Source organism: Oncorhynchus kisutch, linkage group LG14, assembly GCF_002021735.2.
Source record: "Oncorhynchus kisutch isolate 150728-3 linkage group LG14, Okis_V2, whole genome shotgun sequence".
NCBI lineage: Eukaryota > Metazoa > Chordata > Actinopteri > Salmoniformes > Salmonidae > Oncorhynchus > Oncorhynchus kisutch.
This window is the reverse complement of record NC_034187.2, coordinates 24,239,968-24,256,358: the sequence shown is the minus strand read 5'-3', so window position 1 is coordinate 24,256,358 and position 16,391 is coordinate 24,239,968. Positions and strand designations below refer to the sequence as shown.

General features: G+C 43.1%; 1 protein-coding gene across 2 annotated transcripts; it reads left to right on the top strand.

Annotated features, from left to right (window-relative positions):
* The first annotated feature begins 7,437 nt into the window (after positions 1-7,437).
* On the top strand, positions 7,438-16,059 carry LOC109904140 (cell division cycle 5-like protein). 2 transcript variants are annotated; one of them, XR_004202715.1, is made up of 19 exons: positions 7,438-7,634; positions 8,017-8,120; positions 8,259-8,420; positions 8,515-8,642; positions 9,297-9,396; positions 10,066-10,192; positions 10,272-10,363; positions 10,507-10,651; positions 10,769-10,963; positions 11,103-11,251; positions 11,788-11,956; positions 12,061-12,225; positions 12,317-12,397; positions 12,502-12,636; positions 12,716-12,820; positions 14,375-14,572; positions 14,678-14,740; positions 14,867-15,188; positions 15,299-16,059. XR_004202715.1 is itself a non-coding variant. In XM_020501319.2 (19 exons), exons 1-19 carry the CDS (start codon positions 7,590-7,592, stop codon positions 15,404-15,406), a joined length of 2,421 nt encoding a protein of 806 aa, XP_020356908.1. In that variant the 5' UTR covers positions 7,438-7,589; the 3' UTR covers positions 15,407-16,059. The 2 variants fall into 2 exon arrangements, 1 of the variants encoding a protein (XP_020356908.1); XM_020501319.2 differs by having other exon boundaries at positions 15,039-15,188.
* The last annotated feature ends 332 nt before the right edge of the window (positions 16,060-16,391 follow it).

Genomic DNA, 16,391 nt, shown 5'->3' with positions numbered 1-16,391 from the left:
TTAACTCTTGAGTTTCTGTGTTGTACCATTTAATGTTTCCTATTGTTACAATCAACATTATAAAAATGCATTCTATTCCATGAGCCACATCAGAATAATATAAATATATAACTGAGTATTTTTTTTGAGATGTCAGACTATAAATCACATGTAATCCTGTGACTCTATGCCAATGACTGTACAGTATATACTATATACAGTATGAAGCTCTACCATCTGTATAATCATAGATAGAACAATGAGTCAGATATTTAACCAGATGTATGAATGTGAAGCATCGCATTGGCGTTTCTACTCACTACCAAATATTGTGATGAGAGGAAGCCCAGTGTCCGGCAGTGAGAGAAGATGGAGCGAGATAGAATTTGGCCGACATTCTGCAAATTTCGATAAGACATTTGATCACCATACAGTTTTCTGTTTCCACAACAAGAATCTGTAACAAACCGAGTGGACTACGTTTTCTAGAATGCACACTCACACTTCACAGAGTAGGCGTTCCCTAACAGAAATATGCTAATAAATGCTAGAATGCGCCAATAGGATCTCACTACCTTGTGCTTGGCTCTGCCCAACTCCTTGCTTGTTCTGCCCTCTATGATTCATTTGGAGGTCAAAGAGAGAGACGGAGGAAGAGGGTGAGCTTGAGTATGGGAAAAATTGTGGAAAAAAGAGAGATGGTTTGTTGAAGAAGAATGTTAGAAAGTAGGAGCAGAGTGAGCCGTAAGCCATATCAAGGTCTGGAGGAGAAATGGAAGTTAATGAGGGCAATTTATTGGAGGAGGCAGGGTCGGTGAAGTCCTCAGAGCCCGATACTTGCACCAATGGTCAGGATAAAGATGAGTCTGTGACAGTAGGAGTGACATTTCTGGAGAAAGTGGACCCTGCCTTTTGGCTGATCCATTTGTGGTTTCAGGGTGGGTGAAAAAGGAGTTTGGTGCTGTGGAATCGGTGAAGGTAACCAGAAGTAGTCTTGTGATTGTTTGTATTTCTGCTGGTCAGAGGGAGCAGGCACTTTGGGCCAAACTAATTGGGACAAGCGATGTGACTTGTGATTACTGGGGTAACGGTAAATGTGAAAGTGGACCAACTGAAGGGAAAGATTCCTGGTGTTTGTGACACTCGTCGTTTGGTGCAGCGCAGACAGTGTGGCGTGAGTGGTGAAACAGAAGACAAAGTGACGTTAGGATATGTCAGTCATCCTGTACGAGCTGTTTTTACAGGTGCCAAGCTTATGGGCATGTGGCAGCAGTGTGTAGGAGGGAGGTTCTTAGGTGTGAGAAGTGTGCAGAAGGGCATGAGACAAAGGAAGGCGTAGCAATGGGGAATGAAGCGGTATGTGCTAATTGTAGGGATGCCCATGGGGCTGAAGATCCGAAATGTCCGGTGTGAGAGAAGCAGGTTGAGGTTACCAGGGTTAGAGTAAAGCAGAGGGTGTCGTATGCTGAGGCAGTGAAGAAAGTTGAGGAAAATTGGTCAAGGGGGAGGGATCCTGAGAGGATTCGTGTGAGTACACAGTTAGCAATGAGCAATCGGGAGGCTGGCTTCCCTTCAGAGTGGTCGCACACCGTGCAACAGCTTTTTTTTACCCATCATTCACAGGGTGCCTGTCAAGCGGCAGCTGTGCTCCTGCCGTTCACGTGCCATTTTCCTCACACAGCCCACCCACCCATGACCCACCCTTCTCCCGACTGGCGACACTACTGCTGCTAGTGGAAGGCAAGAAGATTCTTCTTCTTCATAATGCCAGCGGCATGCCTTCTCCCTATCGCCACTTATTTTTATAAATATTTATTGATTTTTATTAATCAAGGTACATTAGATGCCATGTTCATTTGGAAAATTACTGTAAAATAAAATGTGTGCAAAATACTGTATATCTGTCACGCCCTGACCTTAAAGATCCTTTTTATGTCTCTCTTATGGTTTGGTCAGGGCGTGAGTTGGAGTGGGCATTCTATGTTTAGTGTTTCTATGATTTTCTATTTCTATGTTTTGGCCGGGTATGGTAATCAATCAGGGACAGCTGTCTATCGTTGTCTCTGATTGGGAACAATACTTAGGTACCCTTTTTCCCACCTGTGTTTGTGGGAGGTTAACTTTGTTAACCCACGTATTATTTTGTCGGTGTCATTCCGAATAAAAGAGAAAATGTACGCTCACCACGCTGCACCTTGGTCCAGTTTTTTTAACGGCCGTGACAAAACCTTCCACCACCAAAGGACCAAGCAGCGTGGTAAAGAGGACTCCTGGACATGGGAGGAGCTCCTGGATGGTGGTAGGCTGGGGAGTATCGCCGTCCACGGGAGGAACTGGAGGCTGCACCTTGGTCCAGTTCTTTTAACGGCCGTGACAAAACCTCCCCTTCATCCGTGGCATCCCGGGTTGCAGGGTTCTTCCGAATGGCTCCTATACACAAAGAAAGAACATGGAGTTACAGTTGAATCCCACATGGTCTTAAACACGTTTAAGAATTTACTTAAGTACACAAAACAAATGTAACACATTTCATATAAAATCTTACTGTGAAGAATGGTCATCAGAAACAAGTTCCTGAAACAGGCCTCATCCCCTCCCCAGGCGGCGGTGATGGCAAGACTGTTTGACAGAATGCAAGGTAGCATCTGCCACACTGTCGACTTCAGGTCCTTGGCACCCATTACAGCCAGAAACCTAAGATACAAAATGCAAGATAAATATTTGTGGTGACAGTTTAAAGACTGATTGCAGATATTTTCAATAAGTATTTACATTTAAGTTGGTAACAGTTTATGTTCTTTCCTTCATGTCTGCCGCCCAAACTTGGCAAGTTTGGCCCGTTGTCCACCATCTGTTTCCAACCTGCACAAGGTCCTATCTGGCCAACGGTCCTATCTGGCCAGTTCAACTTCCTGTGTATTCGTCTGCTCATAGTGAACCACAAAGGCCAGCATTCACAGCGAATGCAGAAACCACTCCAGTAGGTAGATGGGACTTGCCCATGAATTTGGTTCATGGTATTGTTTACTTCAAACGACCAACACATAGTAATCTGAGAAATGTTTTCTTGCACTTTTTTAAAAACGTTTGTTTTTCCACTAACGTTTGTCATCATGCCCGTGTGGTGTTCTGTCTCACGGTGTTACTTACAAACAAGCGCGAAATTGAGTTATTTTTCACCATTCTACCTACCAGGGTTTTATCCAGATGCTGCCTGTGGTCTGCGGCTATCAAGAATTATGTTTATGGTGACCAAAGATTAGAAGGATTTTCAGGATGAACGGATTTTAGACGACAGCTGAGAAGTGATGTGATACCTTCACAACAAAACAGGAATATTCTTGATTAGAAGTAACGTGATGTTATCTGGAATAAGTAAATAACCTACGTTAGCTAATTTACAGTCCTGGTAGTCACTGCTAAAATGGTGACGTAAGTTACCTTCAGCAGAGTAAACGTGTTTGTCTTTTGACTCTAGTTTTGACTAACGTTAGCAAATAAGAATAACTCAATATAGTATCCATCTATTCTACCCTTGTATGGAAAACATTCTGTTACTAAAAATATAATTGTCGATATAGCTAACTCACCCTTGGTGTGTTGGTAGTAATGATGAATGTGTATAAATTGTCTATAGTTGGTTACAGAGTATGTGAGCGGAGTTGAGCTGTCGGAAATCCCGCTCATGGAGCACTGCGCTCCCATGTCCTTTCCAAACGCTCTGTTAAAAACCGCTCCGCACTCACAGGGGAAAAAAACGGCCGTTCCAAATGAATTGAAAACCCCCAATTTAACCAACACCCATCTATTTTTGTGACTACCTTGACCTACGTTTTGGTTTTGAATTATTCAAACCAAACCATGGGATTTGAATTAAGTATTTTAATAAACATGAAAAGGGGAATGTATGAAGTGGTCATTTTAAATAAGCTAAATGTCATATTAAACAGCAAATAAACACTAAATAGGTCAGGAGCCAGACAGGGAGCCAAATTACATTTATTTTGGTTATATTATTTCAATTTTAAACTGGGTGGTTCAAGCCCTGAATGCTGACTGACTGACAGCTGTGGTATATGTATTTTGTATTTTATGGTATATGTATAAATGTATTTTTACTGCTCTAATTACGTTGGTAACCAGTTTATAATAGCAATAAGGTACCTCAGGGGTTTGTGATATATGGCCAATATACCACGGCTAAGGGCTATGTCCAGGCAATGCCTTGTGCCTAAGAACAGCCCTTAGCCGTGGTATATTGGCCATACACCACACCCCCTCCTGCCTTATTGCTTAATTATATCAAGGCTTATAGCCTACAAAGAAATACATTGTAAAGCATTTGCGAGTGTGCCAACTGGATGCTTCACATTTATACATCCAGTGAAATATCTGTCTCCTTGTTCTGTGTATTTATTGTTCTATTTGTGACAATAGAAAGTCAAATTGAGTTAATGCGCACTTCAGAGTAGCCATCTCTATGGAAATATGTCTGCTAGAATGCGCCAATAGGATCTTGCTATCTCGTGCTTGACTCTGCCCACTATGACTATTTATAGATCGGCAGGTAAGGGTGCTCTGGCTAGATGTTCTTTACTTTTTTTAAAGATTTATTTTTAAATGTAACCTTTTTAACTAGGCAAGTCAAGTTTTATTGGTCTCAAATACATGGTTAGCAGATGTTATTGCTAGTGTAGTGAAATGCAACGATGGCCTAACCCGGATGACGCTGGGCCAATTGTGCGCTGCACTATGGGACTCCCAATCACATCCGGTTGTGATTCAGCCTGGAATCGAATCAGGGTCTGTAGTGACATCTAGAGCACTGAGATGCAGTGCCTTAGACCGCTGCACCACTCGGGAGTCCATTTACCATTCGGCCATCAGATTTGCTACCAATGCTCCTTATAGGGCACATCACTGCACTCTATACTCCTCTGTAAACAGGTCATCTTTGTATACCTGTTGCAAGACCTTCTAGTTGATGCTTATTTATAAAACCCTCCTAGGCCTCACTCCCCCCTATCTGAGATACATACTGCAGCCCTCATCCTCCACATACAAATCAAATTGTATTTGTCACATGCACCGAATACAGCAAATGTAGAAGACCTTACAGTGAAATGCTTAATTAAAAAGCCCTTAACCAAAAATGCAGTTTTAAGACAATACCAAAAAAGAAAAGTAAGAGATAAGAATAATAAATGGTTACAACACTCGTTCTGCCAGTCACATTCTGTTAAAGGTCCCCAAAGCACACACATCCCTGGGTCACTCTTTTCATTTCGCTGCGACTGGAACAAGCTGCAAAAAAACACTAAAACTGGACAGTTTTATCTCCACCTCTTCATTCAAAGACTAAATCATGGACACTCTTACTGACCTTTGTGGCTGCTTCATGTGATGTACAGCTGAGGTCGGAAGTTTACATATACCTCAGCCAAATACATTCAAACTCAGTTTTTCACAATTCCTGGCATTTAATCCTAGTAAAAATTCCCTGTCTTAGGTCAGGTAGGATCATCACTTTATTTTAAGAATGTGAAATGTCACAATAAGAGTAGAGAGTGATTTATTTCTTTTTTTATTTCTTTCATCACATTCCCAGTGGGTCAGAAGTTTACATACACTCAATTAGTATTTGGTAGCATTGCCTTTAAATTGTTTAACTTGGGTCAAATGTTTCAGGTAGCCTTCCACAAACATCCCACAATAAATTGGGTGAATTTTGGCCCATTACTCCTGACAGAGCTGGTGTAACTGAGTCAGGTTTGTAGGCCTCCTTGCTCACACACGCTTTTTCACTTCTGCCCACAAATTTTCTATAGGATTGAGGTCAGGGCTTTGTGATGGCCACTGCAATACCTTGACTTTGTTGTCCTTAAGCCATTTTGCCACAACTTTGGAAGTATGCTTGGGGTCAATGTCCATTTGGAAGACCCATTTGCAACCAAGCTTTAACTTCCTGACTGATGTCTTGAGATGTTGCTTCAATATATCCACATACCTTTCCTCCCTCATGATGCCATCAATTTTGTGAAGTGCACCAGTCCCTCCTGCAGCAAAGCAACCCCACAACATGATGCTGCCTCCCCCGTGCTTCACGGTTGGGATGGTGTTCATCAGCTTGCAAGCCTCCCCCTTTTTCCTCCAAACATAACGATGGTAATTATGGCCAAAGAGTTCTATTTGTTTCATCAGACCAGAGGACATTAATCCAAAAAGTACAATCTTTGTCCCCATGTACAGTTGCAAACTAGTCTGGCTATTTCAATACGCGTTTGGAGCAGTGGCTTCTTCCTTGCTAAGCGGTCTTTCAGATTATGTCGATATAGGACTCGTTTTACTGTGGATATAGATACTTTTGCACCTGTTTCCTCCAGCATCTTCACAAGGTCCTTTGCTGTTGTTCTGGGATTGTGTTGCACTTTTCACACCACGGTACTTTCATCTCGAGGAGACAGAACGCGCCTCTTTCCTGAGTGGTATGATGGCTGCGTGGTCCCGGTCCCATGGTGTTTATACTTGTGTACTATTGTTTGTACAGATAAACATGATACCTTCAGGCATTTGGAAATTGCTCCCAAGGATGAACCAGACTTGTGGAGGTCTACAATTATTTTCTGAGGACTTTGCTGATTTCTTTTGATTTTCCAATGATGTCAAGCAAAGAGGCACTGAGTTTGGCCTTGAGTTAGGCCTTGAAGTTAAGCCTTGAAACACATCCTCAGGTACACCTCCAATTGACTCAAATGATGTCAATTAGCCTATCAGATGCTTCTATTGCCATGACATAATTTTCTGGAATTTTCCAAGCTGTTCAAAGGCACAGTCAACCTAGTCTATGTACACTTCTGACCCACTGGAATTGTGATACAGTGAAATATAAGTGAAATAACTGTAAACAATTGTTGGAAAAATTACTTGTCATGCACAAAGTAGATGTCCTAACCGACTAGCCAAAACTATAGTTTGTTAACAAGAAATTTGTGCAGTGGTTGAAAAACGAGTTTTAATGACTCCAATCTAAGTGTGTGTAAACTTCTGACTTCAACTGTTTTGTAGTCTCTACCTTCTTGCCTTTGTGCTGTTGTCTGTGCCAAATAATGTTTGTACCATGTTATTGTGCTACCATGTTATTGTCATGTGGTGTTGCTACTATGCTGTGTTGTCATGTGTTGCTGCCATGCTATGTTGTTGTCTTAGGTCTCTCTTTATGTTGTGTTGTGGTGTCTCTTGTCATGATGTGTTTTGTCCTGTATTTTAATTTTTAACCCCAGCACCCGTCCCTCTTTTGGTAGGTCGTCATTGTAAATAAGAATTTGTTCTTAATTGGCTTGCCTGACCTGATTTATTAATAATTAATAATTTGTTTGCATGTGAAACAACGGGCTATGGTCTATCTTGGTTAAGTTGTAAAAATCTTTGACTATACTTTGCGTACTTCCGGTGGCCGCCATATTGATTCTTTTTTTTGTGGATGTTGATAACACACGTTCTTAAATCGTTGTTCAATTTTATGTCCAACTTTTCGTATTATTGTTTTATATTGTGGTATTTGGTTATTTATTTATAGTTACTACCTGAAGGGTAGCAACACAACAGCCAAGATGCCGCGTATCATGATCAAGGGGGGTGTATGGCGAAACACCGAGGTAAATTGGCGTAGCTAACGCTAGTAACTTACGTCTGCTGTTAACTAGCTTCCAACTAATATACAACATTTTTAGTTAACTAAGTCAACTCCAGGTTAATGAACTACCATGTAAATGTATTCACTGAATTAGCTACTCGACACTGCATCACTTTAGCTAACATTAGCTGGCTAGTTAGCTAACCACATTAACGTTAGTCGTAATAGCTCACTAGCTGAACTTCAATGCAACGTTAGCTAGTTGACATTAGTTAACTAGTCATATCTACTAGTTACCGCCGTCTTTAAATTATAGTTGTCTGCAGTTGAAACTGAATTTTCCTCGGGGATCAGTGAACAATTAATTAATCAATAAAATATTACATCCTTCCTCTTTCTCCCAGGATGAAATACTGAAGGCAGCGGTGATGAAATATGGGAAGAACCAGTGGTCTCGTATTGCCTCCCTGCTGCACCGCAAGTCTGCCAAACAGTGCAAGGCCCGCTGGTGTGTGTGTGTGTGTCACGTTAAACCCGGTGTGTGTGGCATGCATGATAAGCTGAGCCCCAAAGGAGACTGAGTGGTTTTTGTGAGTGTGTGTGGATACAGTTCTGTTTGTATCTATTGTGCTGTTTTTGTGTGTAGGTATGAGTGGCTGGATCCCAGCATTAAGAAAACCGAGTGGTCCAGAGAAGAAGAGGAGAAGCTGCTCCATCTGGCCAAGCTTATGCCCACCCAGTGGAGGACCATTGCTCCTATCATAGGACGCACCGCTGCCCAGTGTCTGGAGCACTACGAGTTTCTACTGTAAGACCCACGCAAAAACACTTTCTCTCTGTGTTCAGAGAAGACCTCTTGGCATCCATGTTCTTATGCATTTTCTTGGTGTGTGTGTGTATAGAGACAAAGCAGCCCAGAGGGACAATGAGGAGGATACAGCTGATGATCCCAGGAAACTGAAGCCTGGAGAGATCGACCCCAACCCTGAAACCAAACCCGCTAGGCCTGACCCTGTGGACATGGACGAAGGTACATTTATTTATTTATTTTTTATTTAACCAGGTAGGCTAGTTGAGAACAAGTTCTCATTTGCAACTGCGACCTGGCCAAGATAAAGCAATGCAGTTTGACACATACAACAACACAGAGTTACACATGGGACAAACAAACATACAATCAATAATACAGTAGAAAAATGATATACAGCATGTGCAAATGAGGTAGGATAAGAGAGGTAAGGCAATAAATAGGCCATGGTGGCCAAGTAATTACAATATAGCAATTAAACACTGGAATGGTAGGATGTGCAGAAGATAAATGTGCAAGTTGGGATACTGGGGTGCAAAGGAGCAAGATAAATAAATACAGTATGGGGATGAGGTAGATTGGATGGGCTATTTACAGATGAGCTATGTACAGGTGCAGTGATCTGTGAGCTGCTCTGACAGCTGGTGCCTAAAGCTAGTGAGGGCGGTAGGCAGGAGTCTCCAGCTTCAGAGATTTGTGCAGTTCGTTCCAGTCATTGGCAGCAGAGAACTGGAAGGAGAGGCGGCCAAAGGAAGAATTGGTGCAATGCTTCTTCGGCTTGTTGCTGTTCAGTCAACTTTCATGGTTTATTCAAATTAAATAAATAAGACCAAACCAGCTATTCCTGACTCTGTCTGTCTGTTTGTGTATGTATAGATGAGCTGGAGATGCTGTCTGAGGCCAGAGCTCGTCTGGCCAACACTCAGGGGAAGAAAGCCAAGAGGAAGGCCAGAGAGAAACAGCTGGAGGAGGCCAGGTATATACAGGCACACCTTTTACACACCAGCACGAATTTGTGTTTCAAATAAGAGCTGTGTCATGTAAATACAACAAATGCAGGATTTGTGAACTGTATAACGTTCAGCATAAATTTCAGACCAGACATTTCTGAGTTTGCTCTCATAGTGAGGGTACTCGATTAAGCTGGCCTGGTGCCTAGTGGGTGTAGTTTGTACCGGGTGAAAAGTGATTGCATTCATTTTGGAACTGGGCTGCCTCCAGGCGCCCTGTTCTGGCTGACGGCAGCGTTGTCTCAAAACAAAAGTGATGTAGGTTAAGCACGTAAAGTAATGAGTAGGATTCTGTTTTCACATGCAAAAGTGATTTATTTATTATTATTATTATTATTATTGATAAAACTATTTTGCCTTCCCAATGAAAACTAGTTTGAAAATTCAAACTTTTATTTGATGGAATAGAGATATGTTTCTGAACGATGCATCATTCTGCCTTGTTGACAACAGGACCGAGTGGCGCAGATTGCTGTTCAATTTGAGCAGGGTGTGTGTCCATCACCAGTTTTGCACGTTCATAGCCCGTTGCAACCCGGTCCATCTTAATCGAATCCCCTCAATGCCTACCACCAAATCAAGAAAACGTTCAACCCTGACAAACATACACGCCCTCTCTTTCTCCTCACTCCCAGACGACTGGCTGCTCTACAGAAGCGCAGGGAGTTGAGGGCAGCAGGCATCGACGCTCAGAAGAAGAGGAAGAAGAAGAGAGGAGTGGACTACAATGCTGAGATTCCCTTTGAGAAGAAACCTTCTCAGGTAACACATTACACACACATACATCGTGTGTGTGACGTGTGTATTATTGGGGCTAAGTGTTAATATATTATGATTCTAGGGTTTCTATGACACCAGCATGGAGCTCTATGAAGGTCTGGAACCAAACTTCAAACGCCTGAGACAACAACACCTGGATGGAGAGCTACGCAAGTCAGTCACACACACACACACACACACCCAACTTGTCGAATGCCACTAGTATGATCTGATTGGGCCATTTATAGATGGGATAATTTGACAGTTTGAATGTGAGGAGGAGAGAGCTGCGTGTGCCTGACTTTGTGTGTCCTCAGTGAGAAGGAGGAGAGGGAGAGGAAGAGGGATAGACAGAAGATCAAGAAGAAGAAGGAAAGTGATCTTCCGTCAGCCATCCTCCAGACCAGCGGAGTAGCGGAGTTCACCAAGAAACGCAGCAAATTGGTGCTGCCTGCACCACAGGTAACAACGCTATGACTGTGTGTGTGCGCATCTCTGATGCATAGCTACGGGAAGTAGGGAAGTTTTGTCAGGCCAGGGAAGTTTGACTGCGTGTCTGATGTTGTCTGGCGTGTGTAGATCTCTGATGCGGAGCTGGAGGAGGTGGTTAAGCTGGGTCAGGCCAGTGAAGTGGCTCGTCAGACCGCTGAGGAATCTGGGATCACTAACTCCGCCTCCTCAGCCTTACTGTCAGAATACAGTCTTTCCAACAGCGCCATGACAACTGGGCTACGCACCCCCAAGACCCCTGCCGCGCAGGACAAGATACTACAGGTACACCCAGTCACTCTCCCTTTTTCTTTGTCTCAGGGTATATGAGGAAAGCTGTCCACGGTACATATTACCATACAAGGAAAATTATAACAAAATGAATGCCAATACAATACCTCTGACAACATCTCTCTCTCTCCAGGAGGCCCAGAACCTGATGGCTCTAACTAACGTAGACACTCCTCTGAAAGGAGGTCTGAACACTCCTCTCCACCAGAGTGACTTCTCTGGAGTCACACCCCAAAGACAGGCAGTACAGACACCGAATACTGTACTGACCACACCTTTCAGGTACACACGCACGCCATTCACACACACGCCAGCCGCATACCACCTTGCATCCCACTGGTGGCTTGCCTCTGAAGCTAAGCAGGGTTGGTCCTGGTCGGTCCCTGGATGTTGGAGGGCCAGTAGGAGGCACTCTTTCCTCTGGTCTAAAAAAAATATCTCAATGCTCCAGGGCAGTGATATGGGACATTGCCTTGTGTAGGGTGCCGTCTTTTGGATGGGACGTTAAACGCGTGTCCTGAGTCCCTGTGGTCACTAAAGATTCCATGGCACTTATCACAAGAGTCGGGTTGTTAACCCTGGTGTCCTGGCTAAATTCCCAATCTAGCCCTCATATCTTCATGGCCACCTAATCATCCCCAGCCTCCAATTGGTTCATTCATCCCCCCTTCTCTCCCCTGTAACTATTCCCCAGGTTGTTGCTGTAAATGAGAATGTGTTCTCAGTCAATTTACCTAGTACAATAAATTAACATGCAAGCCATTCTCCCACACACCTAATTCTGTACTGACTAGTGACACACACTATTGCTGTTGTAGAACCCCGGGTCCAGGGTCTGAGGGCAGTATGACCCCCCAGGGAGCGTTAACCCCTAAAGGACCGGGTACTGTGACCCCTGGAGTAACCCCTGGGCGCACCCCTCTACGAGACAAACTCAACATCAATAGTGAGGAACAACTAGCAGACCCTGCCTACGCTAGACATCTGGTAACACAAACTACTATTGAAATGGCTACTGTTTGGAATTAGTTTTTGTGTGTTTAACTTTATTTTCTGTGTGTGTAACTTTTATTTTGTGTGTATGTGCGTAGCAACGAGAGTCGAGGGAGCAGCTGAAGCTGGGTCTGATGTCGCTGCCGATCCCCAAGAACGACTTTGAGATCGTTCTACCAGAAAATGCAGAGACTGAACTGGAGGAAATGGAGACGGAGACGGGATACATGGAGGACGCCTCAGAGATAGAGCTACGCAATCAGGTAACACTCAGTCACACAGACCCACATGCATACAACTCACATAAAGCTCTACTCTTGACTATCCCCTTTTGTAACTGTGTGTGTGTTTCAGGCTGCCCGGGATGCAGAGCAGGAGAAAGAGCTGAAGCTGAGACACACTGCTGTACAGAGGATTCTACCCAGACCATCAGAGGTAAGCACACACTGTGACTCTCTCACACACAAGAGTTCAAGTGCTGCATCACCTCCCCTTCCCGGCTACAGCATTAGTGACAAAACTAATGCAAAATTGTGTAGGTGAATGAGTCTATCCTGCGTCCGTTGGGAACAGATCCTCTGTCAGAACTGCAGCAGGCTGAGGAGATTATCAAGAAGGAGATGATCACTATGCTGCACTTTGACTGTCTACACCACCCACCAGCCAACCAACAGGTAGGTGTATACACATACATAAACACACACAGGGCTGCGTTTGGAGCAGAACTAAAGTACTTTGTTTATCCAACCACAGCGCAGCAAACAACGAGGGCCTGCCTCCACCTCCAACAACGCAGAACACATCGCTCACCTGGACAGACACCCCTACAAGCCAATCAGCAATGAGGAGCTGGCACATGTAAAACACACACACACACACTCCTACTAGCCATTGTTTCCCAAGATTTAATGTAGATCAGTGTTTCCCAACCTGTTTCCCCTGCAATGTCATGGTCTCCATCTGCTGTGTTTTAGTATGCCTCAATCCTAAAAATGAATAGGAAAACTGTCTAAAAAAATAGGAAAGCTGGACACTGTCTAGATGGAGTGTTAGGGATGGGTACGGTTAATCCAATATCCGAACGGATGTTAGTATTGGCTTACTTGAGTTCATTTTCAGATTTCTTTTTTAGGCCTTTTTAAAACAATGAAAAAGCTTTGTCTAAATTACATTTTAAATTATCCTTGTGATATTGTTACCTACAAGGATATACCATGACATTTGAAATTCTTAATATAATGAAACCACTAACTTTTGAATGTATACTGAACAAAAATATAAACACGCAACAATTTCAAAGATTATACTGGGTTACAGTTCATATAAGGAAATCGGTCAATTGAAAAACATACATTTGGCCCCGACTCTGGATTTCACATGACTGGGAATACAGATATGCATCTGTTAGTCACAGATACCTTAAGGGGAAAAAAGGTAGGGGTGTGACTCAGAAAACCGGTCAGTATCTGGTATGCACCAAATTTGAGAGAAATAACGCTTTTTGTGCATATGGAACATTTCTGGGATGTTTAATTTCAGCTCATAAAACATTGGACCAACACTTTACATGTTGTTTTTATATTTTTGTTATCTATGTAGTTTTTATAATGGTGCATTGAGTTACAGCTGCCCATTTGGCCCTCCAGTCTGCCCAGACATCAGTATGCTGTTTTTCCCACTTCAAATGGCAATTACAGGCGTCAACATAATGGAGTTTCTACAAATCAAATTTGATTAGTCACATGCGCTGAATACAACAGTTGTAGACCTTACAGTGAAATGCTTACTTACAAGTCCCTAACCAACAATGCAGTTTTAAAAAATACAGATAAGAAATAAAAGTAACAAGTAATTAAAGAGCAGCAGTAAAATAACAAACTATATACATGGGGTTACCGGTACAGAGTCAATGTGCGGGAGCACCGGTTAGTTGAGGTAATATGTACATGTAGGTAGAGTTACAAGACCTGAGATCAATGTAAAATATTCACCAGAAAACAGTGTTGGATCAGAATCAGTTCTAAAATCATAATTTTCTTTCACTGTTGCTGTTCGCCAAAACTACAGAGAAAAGCAGTCTGCATTTTACCTCTGCCATGTGCATTTTTGGTCATTTTGATTGGTCAAGAGTGTAAAAATGAATAGGATTTCCACTATGGTCCATGCTATCTGGGATCCTAGAGACCGTCCCTACCCCATTGAAGTTGAAATTTAAAATGGTAAGGGTTATTTATGGTTGGGTTTAGGGTAGGGACATCCCAAGGTCCCTGGATTGCATTGACCTTTCGACTATCCAGATACACGTTTAAAAACTAAAAATCCCTACAGAGTAGAGTAACTTTGTCCACGCAATGTGGACATTTGTGTGAGATGCGTAAATATTACTATTGTGTGTGTGACTTCTCCCCTCAGGCCAGTGAGTTGCTGAGCCAGGAGATGGAGGTGGTGAGGGCAGGTATGGGTCACGGGGACCTGTCCATGGAGGCCTACAGCCAGGTGTGGGAGGAGTGTTACGGCCAGGTGCTGTACCTCTCCGCCCAGAGCCGCTACACCAGGGCCAACCTGGCCTCCAAGAAGGACCGCATAGACTCCCTGGAGAAGAAACTAGAGGTGAGACCACATACACACGCTATCATGTCCTTTTTACACTAGAAGCTGCTGGGCCGTAGGTAACTCATGATGTATACCACATGTTTATGATGTGTGTATTCCTAGATCAACCGAGGCCACATGACGTGTGAGGCCCGTCGCGCTGCTCGTCTGGAGCGTCGTCTCAAGGTGACTAAATACTTACCTATACTCTTTCTGTATGTCTCTCAAACTGTTTCTAGACGGTACCATTGCTGTGCTGTAAGGCCTACTGAAGCAGCATGGTGAACTGTGGGAGCAGTGATATGTCTGTAGGTGTTACTAGGAGGGTACCAGTCCCGTGCTGTAGGTCTACTGAAGCAGCATGGTGAACTGTGGGAGCAGTGATGTGTGTAGGTGTTACTAGGAGGGTACCAGTCCCGTGCTGTAGGTCTACTGAAGCAGCATGGTGAACTGTGGGAACAGTGATATGTCTGTATGTGTGTAGGTGTTACTAGGAGGGTACCAGTCCCGTGCTGTAGGTCTACTGAAGCAGCATGGTGAACTGTGGGAGCAGGTTGAGCAGGCAGCTACGGAGCTCCACACCTTCACTGAGCTGAAGAAACAAGAAGACACAGCGATACCCCGCAGACAAGAGGTACACATACTTTCACACACCCTGCCATATCACACAAACACCAGATATCTACACACAATCAGCTGACAAAAACTGCAGCCTGTGTTTATTGGACTTCATTTTCTCTTTAGGCTCTAAGGGAGGATGTGGAGAGACAGCAGGAGAGAGAAAAGGAGCTTCAGCAGAGATATGGAGACTTGCTGCTGGAGAAAGAAGCTCTGCTGTCTGCTAAATACTAACACACACCCCTACTAGAAACCCCATATGCTTTCTATACACACACAAATCACAAAAACATGTTAAGCAAATGCACACATACTGGAGAAAGTGTCTGCTCAAACACAGGATCATAGCAACCCTCGTCTTACCCTCTAATTGTGTGTTGATAGGTAAACATATTTACAAGTGAATGATCTATTAGAGCTCTGCCTCTTCATGTCATATTGATGTCATGGTCCAGTGCTTAGAGCATGCCCAGTAGTTGCCTAGTGTTGGTCTTTTCAAATTATCAATACAAATCTGATTTCTCCCTAAGACCTGTTTGCTGTATGTGGTGTTTGTCTGCCCCTAGGATTTTCTACCTGCAGCAAACCCCAGTAAAAGTGCCTCTCAAAGCATGGCCTATGAAATGTATAGAGAAACTTGTTCTTAGCAGTGTTGTCAGGGCTATTGGATGAGAATCTGTTTTCCTACAGTTCACATAAGTGTTGGAAGATGCTAGCTTTTTTCATGCAAATATTGTGGAATCAGCATGAAGAAAATATGCACATTTTTCCCACCAGTGGTGTTTCCTCCAAATGAACTTGTTGCAGAATTTTTTTTAAATAGTGCTTGATGACACAATGTACTTTTTTAAAGTTTTCATGTACAGAATAAAAATCTAAATTTTAAATGTTTCCATTGCATTTAACTCTACTGATAGTTTTGTCAAACTGTTGCATTAAATACCAAATGTGCTCTAGCCAACATGAGATTGTTGTGGATAAGAGCGAGAATATTTTAATTTGTGAAACAGCAGTCAAGCATCGATCACGTCACCAGAATAAGACCCTCAATATTTATTGGAATGGAGCATCAAGATCACTGCACTTTCACAACTTATTTCAGCTGTAGCTTAATAAAGTGCATGCTTTTCCAAGTCGTAGTGGGAGGACCACACACCATGTTCACATGACTTCGATATGGTTTTAATATTATTTGCCACCATATCTCGCATAATTCATT